The sequence below is a fragment of the Amblyomma mixtum genome, chromosome 10, assembly GCF_055824585.1.
Source record: "Amblyomma mixtum isolate Tamu chromosome 10, ASM5582458v1, whole genome shotgun sequence".
Classification (NCBI taxonomy): domain Eukaryota; kingdom Metazoa; phylum Arthropoda; class Arachnida; order Ixodida; family Ixodidae; genus Amblyomma; species Amblyomma mixtum.
This window is the reverse complement of record NC_143021.1, coordinates 100,217,555-100,239,050: the sequence shown is the minus strand read 5'-3', so window position 1 is coordinate 100,239,050 and position 21,496 is coordinate 100,217,555. Positions and strand designations below refer to the sequence as shown.

Sequence of the window (21,496 nt, the reverse complement as noted above, 5' to 3'; positions counted from 1 at the left end):
ATGCCTAAGCGCCTTGCTGTGGTGAGGTTTCCAGAGGAAAACAGTGTGGCAGCTGTCCCCCTGACGTGGCTGTCAGAAGACCACTGTTCATGCCAGTGGCCTGTCACAAGAGGAGTTGACGTCCTCCGCCTGGCAGAGGAGGAGGCTGACCCAGCCTCTGCTGACGGCGAGTGGCAACAGTTTCCTGTGTCTGTTGTCGCCAGGAGCCGTGAGTAATTGCTTTATAGACATTATGCAATGAGGGCATAAATGATGAGTCTGCTGTTGTGGAAAGCTCACTGCCTGCCGAGAAGTTTCATTCCCAGCTGCTGCTTTGTCACATATCTGCGAAAGCAAGAGGGTGGATGCATTCTCACCCACTACATGTATAAAGTGTTGTCTTTACTTAATTTGCATTAACTCTACATGGGCAGTATGAATGTTGCATCTCGAAACCAGGGGATGGGAAGCCGCCACTTTTTGAGAACACTTGCTGCTCCCAAGGATCATAGTTTAAGGGTTTAAGACGGCGAGATCTGGTCTGTGGATGTGTCTCTGGCTTTACCATGGCTGTTTGAGGTGTTTTGGGCTGCAGAGCAAGAATCGAAAGGTCTGCTGCTAAAGAGAAGGAATAGCCATACGGCAAAAAGGCTAGTTTGCCTGCAGTTATCATGAACCAGTGCACAGGAATAAGGCTGTTGTGCATACAGGTCGTCAACAAAAATGCTTTGAAAAATGAATAATCGGAGGAAAGGATATTTTCTAGTTATACCTATGTTTACAACATTTACTGAGGCACTTAAGCCTCTTCTTCCTTCTGCCGTCGAGATTGTTTTGCACAGCAATGTACAGGCAAGCTTTTCTCGATAGCTGTGTGCTCAACAGTGCAGTGAATGTTCACATGTCCACTCTCAAGGAGGGACATGCAGATTATAAACTCAAACCTCGACTGGGTACCCTGTTTGATGCCGGGTCATGGACAACTATGTAGGCTACTGCCTCGACATCTTCATATTTCCATTGCTGTAAACACTGACAGTATAGGTCAAATGTTTAGGGGAATACCCCAAGGTGGAGTAAATTTGTAATAAGGGAGTAATTACTCATTGGCATCCACCAAAGCACCGCCATACGGCCACAAAGGAAAGCTATACAGTTTTCTCAGAAACTTCGTAGTTAAAGAAAAACTACTTTAAATACGAAGTTTCTGAGAAAGCTGTACAGCTTTCCTTTGTAGCCGTATGGCTGCGTGTGGGTGGATGCCAGTGAGTAATTACTCCCTTATTACTGACAGTATAGCAAGTGGGATGCTGTTGCAGCGAGCACGCTCCATCCACAGAGCATGGAACATTGCTTGAGCTGCACTATAGGTTTCGACGCAGTTCAGAGCAGCCCCAGGAAACATTCAGCTTGAGCTTTCATTTGTATAGTTTTGAAAGTTGCCAAAATTTTGCTGATCATATCCTCATTTATGCAGTTCTTTTTCTCAACACTACCTCACTTTTTGCAAGCCCCGTACGGCTGTCGTAAGCAGTGAAACCATAGCACAAAAGAAAACAAAGCAATCATTGTCTTACAGGAACAAAATGAGCATGAATGCAGTGAGTTTGAACGAATACAAAGTTTTACTTCAGTAGCAACATATGAAAAGGCTGTAAATTAACTCACTAAGAATGATGACACGCTTTGATGCAAGCTGCTTTGTTGCTATGCCATTCACCCATCTGCTGGTAAAGTAATTATACATAGCTGTACAAGGACTTGTCATCTGCAAAGTGAAGTGATTTCTCGAGAAGACAAAGCAATTTAGCGATGCGAGTGCATCACATTCAGCGCAGCATTCTGGCAGATGCAGTTTGTAAGGATGGGTGCCATCACACATTTCAATTTGCAGTTGGAAACATAGTAGACTTGGTCTCGTGAGCTTTTCAAGCTACAAAGGACCAAGCACATGCACCTTTTATTTTGTCATAGTGCTTAAAGTAAACTGAATTAAGACATCAAGCTGCATCACAGTGGTAAACAGCTATGCCTCCAGACTAGGGCGTTCTCAAATATAGCAAGTGCTTGCTTTGCGAGCCTGAACTGTCAACATGTGCGAGTGATGTATAGGCCATTGCCAGTTCCTTCTTGGGTTTTTATTCTTCAAAAAGTGGTTGGAGTTGAGCGTAATAGATGAGCTGAATTCCAAAACAGTGTGTGGCAGATGCTTTGGGCTGGGCTGCACTGTGTTTCGTTTTCAAACAGTGATCAGTCCTTTTTTGCCATTTCATGTTAAGAGTTCCAATGAGGTCTGTTGAGGAAAAAAGTTAAATTTTTCAATCCGGTGTCCTTGTAAATAAGTGAAGTTCTTTGCTCCCGAATAAAAATCAGTTCTAAAATAGGAAACAAACTGGATAGAGTTGTCGCTTTGAGGAGTATTTGTGTAATACTTGAATGCAAAATGGGGAAAGCATGCGGACTACATGTAATCTGCAGCGATGTTATTGTTCACCAGCCCAATCATGGATCTCTTTTAGAAAAGCAATGTTAGAAAAGTTGATCATAGATGTGCCGGATTCCTGTGGATAGTTTAACTCATCAATATGTAGTGCACTTTTTCTTTTTTTGAACTTGAGGTTAGTCACAGGCATCATGCAGCAATAAGTTTCTCTTTCACGCTTTGGTTTAGGGCAAACTCAAAAGCCGTGTGTGTACCATGTGATTTCAGTGCACATTAAAGGTGGTGGAAATTATTTCAGAGCCTTCCACTACGCTGTCTTTCACATCTTATGTGCAGCTTTGGGAACGACAATAAAGCCACACATAACTGTTCCTGGTAGCTCCTGGTTTGTGTATTGTAGCTGGAGCAAGCAATGATTGTTTTCGAAACTTTTACCAGCGCTGCAACTGGGGACAGGGAACAAGGAGAGACGGAAGGACGAGCGCTACTAACAACTGGCGCTACTAGCAGTTAGCAGCGCTTCTCCTTCCATCTCTCCTTGTTCCCTGTCCCCAGTTGCAGCGCTGGTAAAAGTTTTAAATATGACCCAACCAGCTCAAATCTCTGTGAAACAATGATTACAAGAAATACTCTAAGCTTAGGGAGTGGTTTGGAATACGGGCAATTATCTTTCTTCGCTTCTTTCACCCCCTTTATCCCTTCCCTTACGAACGTCGGGTGTCCACTGAGATATGTGAGACAGTTACTGTGCAGTTTCCTTTACTCAAAAACAATTTTCATTTTTGTTTTGTATGTGGCACTTCATTGCCCATGTGTGTGCGTGCGTGTGTGTGTGTACTCTCCCCAGGGCTGTACTGTTCTTTTAAATCACAAACATGCATTCCTCTCAGGCTTTGCACTGGATACCTGAAAGAGCATACCATCTGTGCCAGTGCATTAATGTCTAGAATTTTATAAAATGTTGTAATTTCTTGTTTTATCAGTGTTTGTGAGGCGTTTGGATGCTTTTTGACGTCCAAGTGTAGTCTGACTTTTGCTTGCACTCAGATGTGTCTTAATCAGGGGTTGACCTAGCAAGAGCCCAGGCTTTTGCTTTTGTGTTCTGTACGAGTACTGCCTCATGCGAGTACTGTCTCATGTCTGTCGGTGTGTCACTGCCACGTCCTTTGATTTTGTGGAAAATGCCACTTTCAGCATACCTGAGATTTTCCCTTTTTTTCAGGCACCTACTTGAACGCAGAGAGAAAAGTCAAGCGATACCAATACAACTCTGCAGCAGAGAGCTCTGCAGTTTCTGGTAATTGAAAAGATCTAAATTTATAAATAAATTAATGGAGGAAGAAAATCTCAGAGAAAAAGAATGACCATATTTACTCGCATAATAGGCGCACTTTTTTTTTTCAGAAGGTCTGGCTCAAAGTTCAGGGTGCGCCTAACTCGGGGTAAAATTTCAGAAAATTTTTCGTCTCGCATTCTCGCACTTTAAAACTGAATGTACCATATAAACGCACACGTGTAAGGGCCTTACCATGGTCTCCCGAAGGAAAGATTAAATAAAAAAAAAAGCTTTTTGTGGCTGCCGAAGGCACGGGTACAGCAACTAGAATTCTAGGCACTGTAGCATGGGATCTGTGGTAGCGTGTTAGTTTATTGTAATTGTAGCTTTCGTGTGCCACTGCAGAGCGGTGCAGTTTTTCCACAATGGGCAAGCACCTTAATAGGTACACGGCTGGGAGTTTGCTCTCAAACACGGGAAGTGTGCAGCGGTCCTGAAATCGACGTGGCTGAGAAATGCAGCAGTTGCGACTGGGCGTGCCTAAATTTTCGTATGTGACTCCAAGTGCCGTGGTTTTCGTGGGCTGAAGTCGGGAAGGTTTCCAGCTGGAGATGAAGCTTTCCAAACAGACATTTAAAGTGAGCATCCCTGTAAACTGCGTGTGGCTGTTCCATGCGATGTCGTTGTACGTGCTGTGGGTCCGCAGCAGCTGCGACGGCAGTAGCTCCAGTGAGGACTAGTAGTCAGTCCAGCTGTTAAAATAAGCTCGGGTTGTGGAATGTGCACGAGTGTCTTCTTTTTTCTTCACCTGAGATGGGGGAGGCGGGAGGGCGTCGGCTTGCAGTCGTGTAAATACAGTATTGATCAAGTGCAAAGTTCTGGGTGCGCCTATTATGCGAGTAAATACGGTATTTATGAAGTCTCAGTTACGAGATCTTCATGGAACATGTGGTTCTGTGTGCCGATTCCAGTTATGCCATTTAATGCTATGTAAAAGAAGCCCTTGCGCATATGATTACTATGTTGCAAGTTTTTTGTCTGAAGCTTTTAAGATTATTTTACTGCTCCAAACTTGCTTAAATGGATGTCATTCATTTGTCGTGACAGCAAGGAATATAATAAGGGCAAATTTATCACCTTGCTAATCGCATAACTTGTGGAAATGGAACCAAGAACTTCCTTTCTCATTTCTAAACTGACCACTTGAAAACCTTGACAGAAATTTTATGACAGCCAGCGTGACGTATTACTCGTATTGCATTGTTTACAAGGCAGTGGTATGCATTTTGTAAGTTGCCTGCAGTGAAGATTTCTTTAAAGCCAATGAGAACAACATTGCATTGCATATACTGTAAAAGCTTGTTAATTTGAACCTCAATGGACCAAGAACATAAATAGCTTAAATGTCTAATGACCTTGAAAAAACTTCAGAAGTTCTTCTATGACAATAAACTTATTTTGTAAGACTGGGTGATGGGTTCCCAGCTTTTCAGATAACAGCTTGGCACTGACTAGTTTTTCATGTTTCCATTAATGATTTATTTTGGGCAAACTGTTGAGAGTGTTTAAGTAGAATTGCTCAAGATCACAAGGGCCTTCCTGGCATACTGTGCGGTTCAACACGGTGCGCTGCACTGCTGCTGTGTCAAACCCCTCACAAGTGGCACCGTCAGCGGTGAGAAGACTTCACTGCACAAACAGCAAATGGCACATGACAAGCGCACAGTTTCAGCTACTCTCGAAAGCTACTCTGCAGCATGGAATTCATCTTGCCATGCCAGTCATACCGGTTCGATATAATATAACAATTCCTTCCTGAATTGGTTCCACTTTTGACTTTCCCATCCTTTGCCATTCACTGGAGTGACACCATGCCCTAGACTTCAACAAATAACCAAGAGTGAATGAGGGGCGTGGCGTCTCTACAACCAATGAGCAAATGGGGAAATTCAAAAATGGATTGGGATTGGTTTGGGAATCATTATATTATACCACCCCTGTATGTTGCCTTCAGTCAGGGGCCCGTTCAAATAAACCGGGGCAATACCCATAGCATCTGAATTAATCATCGGTATGGCGCCATAGACATACTGTATTTACTCAAATGTAACGCGACCACGATAGTAACACAGTGGTCGACTTTGTGTACACAAAACAGGAAAAAAAGAGTGTGTGATAGTGATGTGAGAAACGAGGCTGAAGTTCGACAGAGATTTACTAGCAAGTATAAAAAAAAGAAATGGCTTTCCTGTGGCTCATTTTCATAGAACATTAAGGACGTGCCTGTACAGGAGTTACTACCAGCGTTACCACGGGAAAGTTTTGCGTGCCCCTTTTGTCATGAGACTAGTGAAAAAGATCAGATAAGACCAATATGATAATCAAGGATTCCCGCCATGCTGTCGCTATGTCAACTTCTTTTCAAAACTGAAACTTCTCGCAGTCTCAACCACGAGGGTGAGCCTTCCGAATGCCAGTGGTCGTCCTTGGCAGCATTTAAAAGAGCTATCATCCAACGCTTCGAGCCGCTGTAAAATTTCGTGAATTTGATGCTAGCGAAAAGTCTATCAGGAACGGAGAAGAGCAGCGAGGGCACCTTTTCGGGCGCAACAGCAGCATTAAGCTTTCCGTGCTCCGGAATCTGATCACTAGCGTTAGCTTGTGACATCAGTGGTGCTGCAGGTGTTATAGTGTTCACTGAACTTTAAGAGAGCAAAACAATGGCCTTTACAACCTTGTGTGTTGTACTGTGTTTCCTCTGGAAGGTGCATGGAATTTGCGCTCAGTGTGCTAGGGAGCCATCTCTGGTGAATAGGTTCTCGCTGCTTTGCTGCTACTCTGATATGTGAGGTGCCGTGCCGCCGCCTCAGCTAAGTACTTGTGGCTCAGACTTTCTGTTGGTAAGCCAATGCGGTATTCTAACTTCATTCTTGTTCTTTTTTTTTCGTTTCCTGAACTTTGGGACTAACTTGTCCTGCACCTTCAACAAACATTTGCATAAATTAGGCATAGTGTAAATTTTTCTTTTAATTATACTCGATTATAATGCAAGGGCGGACTTTGTATTTTCACTTCTGGTTAAAAAACTCGATACATTTCAGTAAATACGGTAAAGCACCTTTGGCCAGGACTAAGTAGTAAATAGGTTTTTGAGGAAAGGAAATGGCGTAGTATCTGCCTTATATATCTCACACCTGAACCGTGCGGTAAGGATAGGGAGGAAGGTAGGAGTGAAAGAACAGAGAGAGAAAGATGCCGTAGTGGAGGTCTCTGGAATAACTTCGACCATCTGGGGATTTTCGACATGCACCGACATCGCACAGCACACGGGCGCCTCTTGCATTTCAGCTCCATCAAAACGTGGCCGCTGCAGTCGGATTCGAACCTGGGTACTCCGGCTCGGTAGACCTTACCACTGAGCCACCGCGGCGGGTAGTCTTAGTTGGCAGTTTCAATTTTCCGGGTTTCTGAGTTCAGGGGGGTCGAAACAACGAGCTTTTACTGTATTATTTTGATTTTATTTATTTTATTGATACTGTTGACCCTCGCTTGAGGGTCGTTACAGGGAGGGAATACAAATGCAATGTACAACAGAAAAAATTCATGTCTCATAACATCAAGTTGGGTGGCCCCGACACAAAATATCGATAGAACGTTCGAACTTGTGCACGTCCGATTGCTCAACAACTTCAACTGGCAAAGCATTCCACATTTCGATGACATCAGGAAAAAAAGAGTACCTAAAACACCTAAAGTACCTAAAGAGTACATAAGGAGGCAGGCTTATTTTTGCATGTAATCAAATGGCATTTTTGGAATCTGCAATAAACATATGTATTCCTTAAGATTTCATAAGTGAATTCATTCACAAATTTTGGTCGAAGATCCTCTTTCTTGTAATGTGCAACGTGTATGCTTCCCGCCTTCTGTCTTCTTTAGGGGATGAATTGGCTGCCCGTTTGGAGCCTCCGGTTCAACTGCCATCGCCCCGTAAGCCATCACTAATTTTTGTGTTCAATTGTAGAGTTCAATTCTTTTCACACAGCCTTTTGGCACTCACTTTCTTGTCAGAAGTGTGCTCATGTTTTATGTTGGCAAGTGTTGGAGAGAAGTGTGAATTTGAACTAAGGGAGGGAGGAAGGACTCCATATGCTGACTGCTTTAACAAGAGGTAGTTAAGCGCCTTCATCAAATTGCAGATGAGGACAAGTTTTCCATCTCAAAAACAGTGTTCAGTGTGCTGACGCTTTCCTCCCGTTTAAGTTTGCACTTATTCCTGCTCAGTTCTGCCAAAGGAAGCTTGGAAAGTTCACCTGCCATTTACCAGTAGCACTGTTGTTAATTGCAGTTTTTCACATTGTTTGCATTGCCACTAATGCTGCATTTCTTGTTTTCCTTCAGCCTCATTCTGCAATGCCCAAAGGGATAAGGAGGGAGAGGAGCACGGGGACATTGCAGAAGCTGAGGCCACCAGCCATCAGGCCGCCGCTGATCGTGAGGCTCTTAACTTTCATTACTCATATATCTGTGTCACCTTTTGGAGTACTAATGCTTGATTTGCCAGGTTTCAAAATTTGTGCATTATGAATAGTTGCTGCTGGTGCAAACACTCGCTGCAGCATTTTTTCCCTTTTTTTTGGACTTAGAGTTTGGAACACATAGAGCCGATCACACACAGTTCTGTACTGCAACGAGGGCGGGAGCTGGGAGGGGAACTGACAGCACTGGCATGCTTGGCTTTCCTACAGAATTCACAGTTGTGAGCAAAAGAGGAGAGACCACGCCAGTGAAGATGACTGATTTTTCGACGTACAAGAGCGTGCCTGGAGGGAGTGTGTGGGCAGACAAACATATTTGGTCGGGTACCATATCCATATCTTGAAAACAGGTGCTGCACAGTGAGAAAGCGCTGGCACGTAGTTCTGTCTGTTTGCGTGGTCTCTCCACTTCGGTACTGGTGCAAACAGAAGTAAACGGAGCGTGCTGCACAAGAAAAAACTGTATTAGCACTGCCTCACTGAGCCAGACGAAAGCTTAAAATCGCCAGGTGCATGTGCACATCCCTAACCGGTGCGACCCTCCCATTGCTTTGCTTGCCTTGCTTTCGGCCGGTGTCAGTGTTGCACTATTGATAGTATGATCTGATGGTTGGGCCCTTTGTAGTGAGTGAGCATTTTGGAATGTGCAGACTGCTGCCTTGCTTTATCTGGGACAGCTGTAGGCATGTTTCTGCAGCAAATATCCAGTGTGTTTCGAAGTTTTGTTGCCGCTGGAACTCGACCGCGTGTCTCTGTCGACCAAATATGCTCGAAACACTCAACATGTCACCATAGTTTTCGGTTGGTTTGATATAGTGTTGTGTCCCCTTATTGCTTTTGTGTGTGTGCGCCCCCGCGTCCTCCTCCTAACGACAGTTCGCATCCTCCTCCTAACGACCACTCAATCCTCCTCCTAACGACCACTCGCATCCTCCTCCTAACGACCGCTTGCCCCTCGTCGCACGCTGTCGCCGGATGCCCCCCCACGGTGCGCCCCCGCACCCTCCTCCTGTTCTGGGAAGCCACTCCCTGCCGTGGACGCTTCTCCACTCCCTCCTTTCTTCGGGCGGCCAGTTCGGCTCCTGCCTCGGTCGACGCTGGTCGCACCCTCATCGGCTTTAAATAAACGAAGTCTAAAAGTACCGTGTGCGTCTTTCGCTGCATTCAACACAGCGACCGGACACGACAGTGGCGACGAGAAAGTGGATTCGACCCGCGCTACGCAACGCTATTGACAAGCCATGGCTACGCGAGGGTTTCCCAATCAGATACCAGAATTCAACGGCTCATCGTGGTCATCGTGGGTTGGACGCCTTCAGTTCTACTTTGAAGCTAACAACATCACAGACCCAGCCTTGAAGAGGGCCAACCTGCTGACGCTGTGCGGGGAGCAGACCTACGATACTGTCTGCGCCCTTATTCAGCCAAGCACACCAGCGGCAGTGTCTTACGACGACATCGTAAAAGCGCTGCAAAAGCACTACGACCCAAGGCCATCCGAGGTCTACAGCCGGGCTCGCTTCCAACGACGAGAGCAACTGGGAGGAGAAACTGTGAGCGCCTACGTAGCCGCGCTCAAGAAGCTCGCTGCCGACTGCAATTTTGGAACGCTGTCGACAACAGCTACCGGGCAGGAGGGAGACGCAGCTTCTTCTGCTAACACCACCATGCTTCCCTTGGACGTGATGTTACGCGACAGATTTGTGTGCGGACTGAGTGACGAGTCACTGCAGCAGCGCCTGTTCGCTGAGAAGGACCTCACATTCAGCAAAGCTTACGACATCGCCGTTCGAGCGGAGAGCGCCGGTCACCAGCAGAGAGGGATTCGCCGGAACACCGAGCCGGTACACCAGACAAGCAACCAGGTGCGCAAGCCTTCTGTTGTTGTAAAATCGGTCAAAAAGGCACAACGCTGCTGGCGGTGTGACGACCAACACAACCCCCAGGGATGTCGATTCCAGTCAGCCACGTGTAATTTTTGCCACAAGCGAGGGCATATCGAAAGAGCATGCATTACGAAACGGAGACTTGCCAAGATAAAGTCACCTTCCCAGCCTAATCACAGCGTCAACGCCTCAGAGAATACGCCGCTATCTGATCTCCATGGAACAACATCAGCAACACCATCTGTGTTGTACGACCTGAACACCATGAATCTCGGCACGCGACCGAAGATTTTTACAGAAGTAAGCGTACATCACCAGCTGATTAAGTTCGAGGTGGACTCCGGCGCAGCCTGTACTCTGATCAGTGAGGACACGTTCCGAACTTCATGGCCATCTGACGCACCCGCCCTGCAACAAGACGACACGCACCTGCGAACGTGGTCAGGACAGAATCTGCCACTATTGGGCTCTGCCAACGTGCAGGTTAACTACAACGGCCAGACCCATACGCTACCTCTGCTTGTTGTGAAGGGCACAGGATCAAGCCTTCTAGGGAGAAATTGGTTTTCTCCACTAGGCGTGATGATATGCGGCATACACCAGACGCCGAGCCAGAACATGGTTGGTAAACATCAAAACGCCGATGCGCTAAGCCGTCTGCCACTAGACGCAACTGTTGACGAACCATTTCCACCAGGAGACGTTCTGATGTTCGAAGCACTGCCAGAACCTCCGCTTACAGCAGGCACAGTTGCAGCATCTACGCAGAAGTGCGCAGCTCTCCGGCTAGTTTACACAGCTGTTCAACAAGGCAACGTGCATAAACTCAAAGGGGACAACTTCGACGCTTACCGCAGGCGAGCTACAGAGTTGAGCACCCATCGCGGCTGCATCATATTTGGGTCCCGAGTTGTGATGCCGAGAGAACTACGCGCACAAGCTATGTCTCTCATCCACGCCGGACATCGGGGCATCGTTGCAATGAAAAAGTGTGCCAGAAGCTACATGTGGTGGCCTGGCATTGACAACGACATCGAAACAGTGGTGCGAGAATGCAAGCCTTGCCAGAGCAGCCGGAGCGCCCCGCCGAAAGCTCCTGTCCCAGAATGGGAAAAGCCAGACACACCATGGCACACACTGCACATTGATTTTGCAGGACCAATTGAGGGCTGCACTTTCCTTGTGGTCGTAGATGCCTACACAAAGTGGCTTGAGATAAGGCAAATGGGACAGACGACTTCGGCAGCAGTCATTGACAACCTCCGATCACTATTTGCAACGTTCGGCCTGCCGCGCAAGGTAGTGTCGGACAACGGAACACCGTTTGTGTCTGCGGAGATCCTCAAGTTTTATCGCGACAACGGGATCTCATCAGTTACATCGGCCCCCTACCACCCAGCGACAAACGGACAAGCCGAGCGCTACGTAGCCGAGCTAAAACGCGCCCTTGAAAGAGATCAGACAGGCTCGCTGCAGCGCCGCCTTGCGCGCTTTCTTTTCAAGCAGCACACGACGGTTCAGAGCACAACAGGCGAGACCCCCTCGAAAATGATGTTCGAGCGTGAAATGCGAACCCAGCTCACAGCCATCCTCCCCGAGCCAAAGGCAGAGACGTTCCGGGAAGAAAAAGCAATTCCGCGCTGCGGCACGCTTAATGAGGGGCAGCGCGTCCTCGCCCGACAGTTTCTGAAAAAGCCACGCTGGGAGGAAGCTACAATTGTCAGACGCATAGGCCTGCGCTCTTGGCTCGTCAACATACATGGCACAGTAGCACGCCGACATCTCAACCAGCTGCGTAGATTTACGACGCCGTCTGAGAGCTGTCCGCCAGCGGAGAGAACACGTGCACCATTTTCCCACATAGCCTGGCACCTCTTCCCGGAAGAAGAGACTTCGCCCAGGACAGACCCAGGAGACACAGCGAACAACAGCCAGCCTACAAGTGTTTCTCCCCCGAGCGCACAAAGCCAGCGCGCCTCCACGCGTGAGCGCCGACCCCCTGCACGATACCAGGCAACTTTCTAAGGGGGAAGGAAGTGTTGTGTCCCCTTATTGCTTTTGTGTGTGTGCGCCCCCGCGTCCTCCTCCTAACGACAGTTCGCATCCTCCTCCTAACGACCACTCAATCCTCCTCCTAACGACCACTCGCATCCTCCTCCTAACGACCGCTTGCCCCTCGTCGCACGCTGTCGCCGGATGCCCCCCCACGGTGCGCCCCCGCACCCTCCTCCTGTTCTGGGAAGCCACTCCCTGCCGTGGACGCTTCTCCACTCCCTCCTTTCTTCGGGCGGCCAGTTCGGCTCCTGCCTCGGTCGACGCTGGTCGCACCCTCATCGGCTTTAAATAAACGAAGTCTAAAAGTACCGTGTGCGTCTTTCGCTGCATTCAACACAGCGACCGGACACGACATATAGTTACCATTTATTTTCTGCCTTGTTTTGCGTGGCGCCAATGCAGCCAGCAATGCATGCTCCCTGTACATCTCTCCTGCAGCACATTGCTCCTGCACTGGAGCGTGCTGTAGTTGCTGAGCTTAAAATAAGGTGAAACTCCTGCTCCTGGCGCCAGTTGTAGTGCATTCCAGCATCGCCAGGATAGTGCTTGGTTGCAATATGTATACTGTAAAACAGACTGATGTCTGTATATACCCCATCGTAGTTAAGCTCTCTAGCTCGGACAGAGCAGCTACAACTGCTGGCTGGAATCTCCCGTGGTTCATTTCATGATTAGTGGGTGCACATGGGTACGTGGGCCAAATCGTGCTCGGGTGGCACACACCAGTGACGCACCCGAGCTTTGCTCCGCACATGAGAGCATGATATGCAGCCCACTGTCTCGGTGGCGTTAAGGTAAGGCGATAAGAGCAGGTTTCAGTGCAGGAGAGACAGGACGTATGCATTATTGCTGCTTCGGCACCCCGCAGGAGCAAGGCAAATCATCAGTGTGACTATAGTATATGAATTCGAAACTGTGGCGGTAAATAGAGTGCTTCAAGTGTGTTTGGCGCAATTGAGTGCCCAAACAACAAAAATTCGAAACACGCAGGTTGTTTCCGGCACAAATATGCCTACAGCTGGCTCAGACAAAGCTTCTTAGTGGCAGCGTTGTCCTTGCTGGTTCTGCCATGTCAAGGCAGTGGTCAGCGCATTGTGAAATGCCTGCTCGCTACAAAGGGCGTGACAATCCCATCATAATCATCATTAGCGCAACACTGACGCTGGTCGAATGCGAGGCAAGCTAAGCAATCAGAGGGTCGCACTGGTTGAGGCCTGCATATATATGCACATGGCAATTATTAGCACTTAGCATTAGCGTTAGATATCAGCACTTTGAGGGCACAACATATACAATGATCGCAGCATCACTGGCATAGACAGTGAAACCTAATTTAATTCGAAGTCATCAGGACTGCAAAAATATTCTAATTAACCGGGTTTTCGAATTAACAGACCGCAGCAAAAAAAAAATGGACGCAGACAAAAATTTTGTTGCAAGAATATGCTACCTTTGTGATTACATTATAATTACCTACGAAAGGTTGACTCTCCAGCTCTTAGCCCTTGCTGGCCCTCCCCCCAAAAAAGGTCATTGCACATCCTAGCCCTGCATGCTTTGTCCCACCGCTGCATTTTGTTTTGTAGTTTCCCACTGGATGGCATCGCGGCGCACGCGAAACTGAAAGCGACAAATGTGTAACTACGCAATTAAAAGGACAGCAGTCTGAAGCCACTGGAAATAACAAGCAGAAAAGCGGTGTTCCACACTCTCATGTGGCCTCTATGACAAGCAACAAACTAAACTACGATTCTGTAGTTTCATACTGCGGTGCGATGCACACCCTGGATATTAACGGTTGTAAATGTGTCCCTGTACTACCTACCCCTTGTCCAAGGAAGTGATCGCCAGCGCACATGAGCTGGGTAAACAGCGCACAACTTGAATTTTCGTCAGAGGAACTGATTAGCATGCGAATTAGCAGCTTTTTTTATGTAAGGAGCCCCATGCATCCTGCCGGTGAACAGGCACCAGCACGGGGTGCGTACTACCTGCTGCTCGTCCAAACAACCTTAGACACCATTAGATAGATTAACTCTGTGTGCAGGTTGATCCCGAATTTCAGAATGATCCTAATTTGAAGGTTGACCTAACCCTCCTATCATGGCACACTACTAAAAAAAACGGCGCAGGGTGGCATTGCGTGCGAGTCAACCTGTCGCGGGCACATCAGAATGGTCGCATTATGAAGCACACACTGACGATGTTAGGTGCAGGAAGTTCTTTGATGCCAGCACCTCTTCTAGGTGCTGTCTTGACCATGACCAGGCTGGAGATGAGCAACAAGCATGCACACCACTGCCTCTAGTTTGGCCATGTCTTGACGAAGCGTTGGGGAGCCTGTCACGTGGAAGCTGGTATTCTCGCCTGCGTTGCAGTATAACATGTCTTTTCCTCTGAAGGCGCATGCTTCAGCGGTCCACAAGTCGTAGCTGATTCGTTTTTTGCTGAGAGTACTGGGACTGGGGTGCTTTGCATATTGAGCATCGGCATTACTAATCGGCAATGCTTTGCAGCGCTGCCTCGCGGCTGGAAGTGGCTGTCACTTCATCAGTTTGTGGCAAAATCAGGATCGGACATCCTCGCATGGCATCTCAGATCATCAAATAACCGGGCTAGTGCATGCCGCTGCTTTGAATTATATGATCAAATTTGCAGTATAAATAATGGGATTGCAGAAATTCTTCAAATTATCCGTGATTTCGAACCAACAGAGTTCGAATTATTGAGGTTATCCTGTATGTGGATGTGTCACTGTCTGATGTGCAGAAGCCTCCTCTGACTTAAATGTTTGTTTCAGCGATCACTCTGCGGGTGTTGCACCTTCTCCTGGGGGTGCGCCAGCAGCTGCGTCACAATTCTCAGCAGAATGAGAAGATTTTGGAGAAGCTGGCGGCGCTGGAGGCAGCGAACGGGGCTCAGGCTCCCGCTTCAGCCCCTTCAGCCCCAAGTGTGGAGCTGCCCACCCTACCTGCCTATACCCTGGAAGAATTGGAGGTAGCGGAAGCAGCAGTTCGGGATTCGGGCGTGGCCGCTGCTGTGGTAATCTCCTGTTTGTTTAGTTTTTTGCAGTGATTGCAGTGACCAGTAACAAATGTATGTCGGTTTTGTGCTTGTTTTTCCTAGTTCTATTAACAAATAAGTCACCCGCCAAGATTAGTTGGATGCAGTGGTTAGTAATGATGCTTTTCTTACCCATAATCCATACTTAATGTGGCATGTGAATATACATATTAACCTTTTCTGGTCAGGTATACGGTATTGTTCATGTTTATCGTGAAGGCTTCAAAACATTTTTTCGCCTCAACCGCTGGCTCGTTTAGGGTAAAACTGGGCACAGAGCTGTGTGCTGTGGTAACTTTTGTCCCATAGCATGCTTTGCAATGATACTTACTTGAATCAGCCGCAAATAATGCAACTCTGTAATCGTTTGCACCGAGATCCACGAAATGAAAGCCGCCGCCAACGCCAGATTGCCACGAAGGGCGGCAGTGGTGCCGTCGAGGGACCTGCGCAGCTTGTGATGTTGATCTCGACACACTTTGTGTCGTGGCGCATTCCTCCGTAAACAACAGATGGCGCCACGAACACCATTTTGTCAAAAACCTAGGGTTGCCGGCTTTCAGTTCATCAGTTTCGAACCGAACGATTACGGGTTTGCATCATGTGCGGCTGAACCCGGCAAGTACTGTTGACAAACTTACTACGAGTCAAAAGTTACCTGCAATACCCAAGTTCAGTGCACATTTTCAGTATAAACGAGCCAGCGTTTGGGGCGAGAAAATTTTTTAAAGTCTTCGCAATAAAGGTGTGCAATACTGTTCTTTCCCCACTGACTGCTTCACGTGTCAGTGTTCGTTTAGGTCTTTAGCCTCTCGCAAAGAAAGGGAGTGGCATGTCATGATTTGGTTATAAACACTTACTTGGTTATGAAGCATTTTTTTTTCAGCTTCGCTGGGGCTTCAGCGGAACTGCGTCTCCTTTCTGTTTTGTTTTCTGTTTGGTGCTGACAGGTAGCTACTACGGTTGAAGATACAGTGTTATGACCAAAAAGAGGTCGTGTTGCATTTCTTATATTTTTGTAGCAGAGGAACCTGGTCCGCTTGGGTGGACGGTCCTTGCGGGAGGTGGGGTCGAATATTATGACGAACATCATGGGTGTGAGGGTGCAGGAGCAGTTTAGCCTTCACGGACGGAAGGGAAAGAAGGCATTCATCAACATGACGCTGTGCAAGGTGGCGACAGGTATATTTCATTTTTATTTTCTATTCTTCTGCTGCCTGTAGACAGTACTACGTGCTGCCACATATTTCAAGAGTATGCAAATATTCCAGCAGTTTGAATAGTGAAATGAGCACCCTCCTATGTGTGGGATTATTCAAATGAATCAAAACTGTTTGTTCAAAATTGTTCATAATGTTGTCAACTGCTGGAATGCTTTCAAATAATTGGCACAATGTTCAAATAAGACCTGCTGCATTTTTCTTCAGCTGTTTCAAAAACGGCGCCTACACCAATGCCATGAGCCATTCTGACGCAATTCATATGCATGGGACGAAGAGTTCAGTGCCACAGCATGGTCCATTTGTGTAGCAGTATACACAGGACTCGTACATGGCCTTGAAATCTGGACGGCACATAGGGGCTCAAGCAAGCTCGGAAAACCATGCTTTGATGGCAGATCTCTGAGGCTATGGCTCATATGTAGCAGGCACCCATGTTTTGTTCACAGGTGCAGCCTCTATTTTATTCTCATTAGTCAAAAATAGCCCGTACATATAACGTTATGCTTATAGATGTAATATGCTGACTTCATGTTACAGCCACTTAGAGGAGATTAGGGTTGCATCTTTTATCTGCTGGGAGGTTAGCCTTTAGTATTGTAACACAGCACCGTCACTGATGCTATATTTGGCACGATTCTCATTTTGTACGAATATTAGAACAAGTAGTGAATATTAGTTTGATTCCTCTTCAGTTTGGTTTTTAGCTAAACTATTTGTATTTGATGTTGAGAAAATACTGTCGCATGCCCCTAAATGTTGTATTTAATGTAAACTTGTTTTACACAGGTGCGATTACTGAGAAGCAGGGGGTTGACCAGGCTGAAGCACTGGGATTTATTCGAAGGTGGCTGCCGGGGTCAGTTGACCGAGGAGGCGGCAGGAAGAGGAGGTATGCCGAGGAGTTTAGGCAACCCCTCCAACCTGCCGTCTCGGCAGCCACCCAGCCCAGCGCTGGCTCTTCCCCTGCTCGCTCGCCCTGCCCTGCACCCCACCCCAGGCCCTGCCTGGCACCCTACCCCAAATCGAGCATCCCACCCAAAGTCCTGCCTCCCACCCAGTCCTTGCCCCCATCCAAGCCCTGCCGCGCACACCAGTCCTGTCCCGCACCCTTGCCCTGCCACGTACCCCACCCCTGCCTCGCACCCAAGCACAGTACCCCACCACTAGCCCTGCCCAGCACCCCACCATGAACCCTGCACAGCACCCTACCGCAAGCCTGGCACCCCACTTCACCACGAGCCCGGCACTCCATCCAAAGTCCTGTCCCCTTCCGAACCCCTAGCCCTCCCTGCCTAGCGCACCTCACGTTTCAAAAAGATTTTCAAAAATAACAGCGCGAAAAACGGGGATGAAGGGTAGAAAAACACAGGACAAGCACTGTCCTGATCAGTGCTTGTCCTATGTTTTTCTACCCCTCGTCCCCGTTTCTCGCGCTGCTATTTTTGAAATGTATCACCAACTCGCCCGCCTAGCTATCGTGTTGAAAAAATAAAGATCTTATTTTGTGAATACTTTTGGTTGCCTCATTTCTTGCTTACCTTCCTGTGGGTTGGTAGGTGGAATTGTACCATATTTTCGAAAAGTAACCAGGGTGCATAGTTTGCATCACAGTTGTATAAGGGAATCCTTAATTCCCTAACCTTGAGTTCTGGACGGTGAGGAGATCCTAGGGTTCTTACCCTACATATATTTGTTAATCCATGCAAGAAGCCAGCCACGCAGCCTGGTTACTTTCGAAGACGATCGAAAATGCTGGTCAGTAGCCAGCGGCTGGGTTTGCATGCGCCAGCGTTCAAAAGCTGGATGTCATTATTCGAAAGCTGGCTACCAATGTTTGAAAGTTGGCTACCAATGTTTGAAAGCTGGCTACCAATGTTTGAAAGTTGGATACCAGTATGACACCTTTGCTGGCCCATGCTGCAGAACGAACATTGGTCTTGCGTTGACCGCTTGATTGGCTGAACGTTGGCCCAAAACTGGCATTAAAGTAGGGCCAATGTGTGAAGTGGTAGCGCTCGGCCCAAATGCCAGTGTAGGACCGATGTTCGTGCCAATTTTTGCCAACAGTTGCCCGACGTTCGACCAATGTTGTTGTGCTGCCTGGGTACCTCGTCAAACATGGCAAGTCAACTACACAACACTGACAACCCCGTCCACACCACTACCGTCCTTCGTCACCATTGTATATAATTTTGCTATTCAGCGCACCACAGGCTACAGCGCTTTATTCCTGGTTTACGGCTGCCAGCCTTCTCTTGTATTCGACACCAGCTTCTCCGCCGCAGTCTATCCGTCCACGTCACTGGGCGAACAGTTTTCTTCTCGTATGGCCCACTGTCGTCATCTTGCGCGCGTCAACACTGAAGTCGCCCATCAAGAACGAATACACCTCTACGACCAGCACCATCGTACTGTCTCCTTTGAACCCGGTGGTGAAGCTCTCTTTTGGACACCTGACCTGAGTGCACCCCTGGCTTGCGCGAGAAGTTTCTTCATCGCTTCATTGGGCCTAACACGGTATTACATCCAATGTCACCCGTCAACTACCATGTTTCCGCTTCCCACGCCAGTGCCGATCGTCGCCGACGCTTTGAAAAGGTTGTTCACCTGTCACGCAAGAAGCCATACCATACGCCTGTCGCCCCTTTACCATATCTGCGGCTAGGCCGGCCGCTTTACTGCCGGTGGAATTTGTGTGAGCGCGATGTGCGAACTTCTACTTCTTTCACATGTATGTACTCACCATCGCCATCGTCGCTCGCATTTATTAGGACCGCGTACTTAGGGCCAGGCTGTCCTAGACTAAAAACGTTCATCGAAGCGGAGGCTCACAATACAAAGTACGCACAGTTTGCATCTTCATTCACATGCACTCTTCCTTCTGGGCAGAGTTTCTTCGCTTTGAACGGCGCCTATTTGAGGTTGGCAGCAATTAACTCTTCCCCCTTAAGCGCACCATAGAAAGGCTTTAAGACATAGATTTCTACTGACCTTATGCTTTTCCCTGATATACGTGCCAGAAGCTTACATATTAGGGTACGGGTAGCTCTCCTAGGTGTCGACATCTCTGTTGCAAGCGATGTGCTCAAAAGAAGTTTTGAGATTATTAACCTCGCAGATTTCTTTTGGTTTTCGCGAGCAGTCAAAGACATTTTTTTCACTTGGGCAGGCCAGATTAAATGCCATAAAAAACTGCTCATTCCATGGATCTCGTTTTCACTAAAAAAAACCGAAGTTACCGCCTTCAGAAGCCTGTTAATATTGTTGCTTAACAGACGCACGCTCAAACCTCATGTTTAGATATCAGGTCTGTTATCTACGGTAGAAACCTTGCCTTTTTGAGAAGACTGGGCTCAACTTAGAAGCTGGAATGAAGATGATTCAGCACCGCCACCAACGACGACGAAGCGCTAGCGCCGCCCGTCGAAGGCTTGTGCTGGAGAACTGCTGCTTGTGTGCCGGTCTCTCTCCTCGCTGGTTCCTAGACTTCTTGCGCCAGGGTCTTTGTCGTCGGTACTTCAACGTGCCAATAAACCGCTCTACATTTGGTCGAGGTTGCTGCGTTCACCTTTCCCCATCACCGTGGACCTTCGCGGTCGCACCATCCCGATGTCCAAGGCAAGTCAGCAGCCCCCCAGTCAACAGCCCCCCCCCCCCCCCCCCCCCCCCCCCCGTCGGAGCCAGTCGTCTGCTCCGGTGCCGTCCTGCAGCGGGACCCCGCTGTTTTCAGCGGCCACAGTGACCAAGATGTGGAAGGTTGGCTGGAATCGTATGAACGGGTGAGCCGCCATAACAACTAGAACGACCGCGTCGAACTCACCAATGTGATATTTTACCTGAACGACGGCGCGAACCTGTGGTTCCGGAACCACGAGGCCGACATTCCCACCTGGGCCGTTCTAATGAGCACACTTGCGGAGGTTTTCGGCCGTCCCGCCGTGCGGAAACTGCGCGCTGAGCAAAGCCCGCGTGTCCGAGCTCAGCACACGGATTAGACTTTCACCAGCTACATTGAAGATGTAGTTGACTTTGCAAGCGTGTTGACCCGGCTATGACCGAGGCTGACAAGATCAAGCACATCATGAAAGGCATCGGCGATGACCCTTTTCAGATGTTGTTGGCGAAGAGCCCCACCATCGTTGTCTCGGTGTATACCCTGTGCCAGTTTCGACGAGTTGCGGAAACAACGCCTTTGCGCTCGTCGCCCCCCCCCCCCCCCCCCCCACCTGCTGCCGACTCCATCTCCGGACTGGGTATCAAGCATGACTTACTCGCTACCATCAAAGACTTCGTGCGGGACGAGGTCGCCAGGCTACTCTCGCTCCTATGCCGCCAACATCCGTCACCACCCGTCCCCAGTCCTGAGATCCGGCATGCCATCACGCAGGAGGTCGCCGATGCACTTCCTTGTCTTCGGCAACCGGCTACTTTGGCTCCCCAGGCCGGTATTTTCCCGATCCAACCCATCCCTGTTGCAGCCCCGTTGAGCTACGATCCTCCAGTAACCGTGCCGCCTGCGCGCGCACCCGTGCCTCTCACCTACGCCGACGCTGTCGGAAGGCCACCGCGGCCGCAGGCCTATGCATACGCTCCTCCGGCGGTGCCCGCGACTGCTGCTCGCCGACACCGTTTCGCGCCCGCTGCCTGCAATCCTTGGCGCACGGCTTACAACAGACCTATCTGCTACGCCTGCGGTATTCCAGGCCACGTCGCGCGCCTCTGTCGACGTACTCTGCCTGCGCCTCTGCACCCCCTGCCGGACTACCCCGCTACGAATCGCACCTTTCGCCCACCATTCGAACCACCCCATCGGGGCACCTCACCTGACCGCGCGCTTGGTCGACAGCCCTACGTTTCCCACCGCTCGCGCTCCCCTCGCCGCCGCCCCTTGTCGCCCATGAGGCGTCTCACCGTACCTGCCGATTCGGAAAACTAGCAGCCGCAGTTGCTGGGGCACGAACTGAGCTCTCATCGCCCTGCTTAAGTCCTCGCCTTTCACCGCCGAATCTTCTTGACGTGTTTGTAGACGGCGT

At 48.7% G+C, this 21,496-nt stretch overlaps 2 protein-coding genes across 3 annotated transcripts; both read left to right on the top strand.

Moving 5' to 3' along the window:
* Positions 1 to 3,727, top strand: LOC149326533 (uncharacterized). The gene is made up of 2 exons (XM_089564606.1): positions 1 to 208; positions 3,645 to 3,727. Exons 1-2 carry the CDS (start codon positions 1 to 3, stop codon positions 3,725 to 3,727), a joined length of 291 nt encoding a protein of 96 aa, XP_089420732.1.
* Positions 3,728 to 7,637: 3,910 nt separating this feature from the next.
* LOC149326532 (uncharacterized) lies at positions 7,638 to 17,803 on the top strand. Of its 2 annotated transcripts, XM_089563959.1 has the most exons (5): positions 7,638 to 7,688; positions 8,100 to 8,192; positions 14,424 to 15,219; positions 16,263 to 16,422; positions 17,250 to 17,803. In XM_089563959.1, the coding sequence occupies exons 3-5, from the start codon at positions 14,965 to 14,967 to the stop codon at positions 17,651 to 17,653; spliced, it is 819 nt and encodes a 272-aa protein (XP_089420085.1). In that variant the 5' UTR covers positions 7,638 to 7,688; positions 8,100 to 8,192; positions 14,424 to 14,964; the 3' UTR covers positions 17,654 to 17,803. The 2 variants fall into 2 exon arrangements, 1 of the variants encoding a protein (XP_089420085.1); XR_016286442.1 differs by lacking the exons at positions 16,263 to 16,422; positions 17,250 to 17,803 and having other exon boundaries at positions 14,978 to 15,114.
* The last annotated feature ends 3,693 nt before the right edge of the window (positions 17,804 to 21,496 follow it).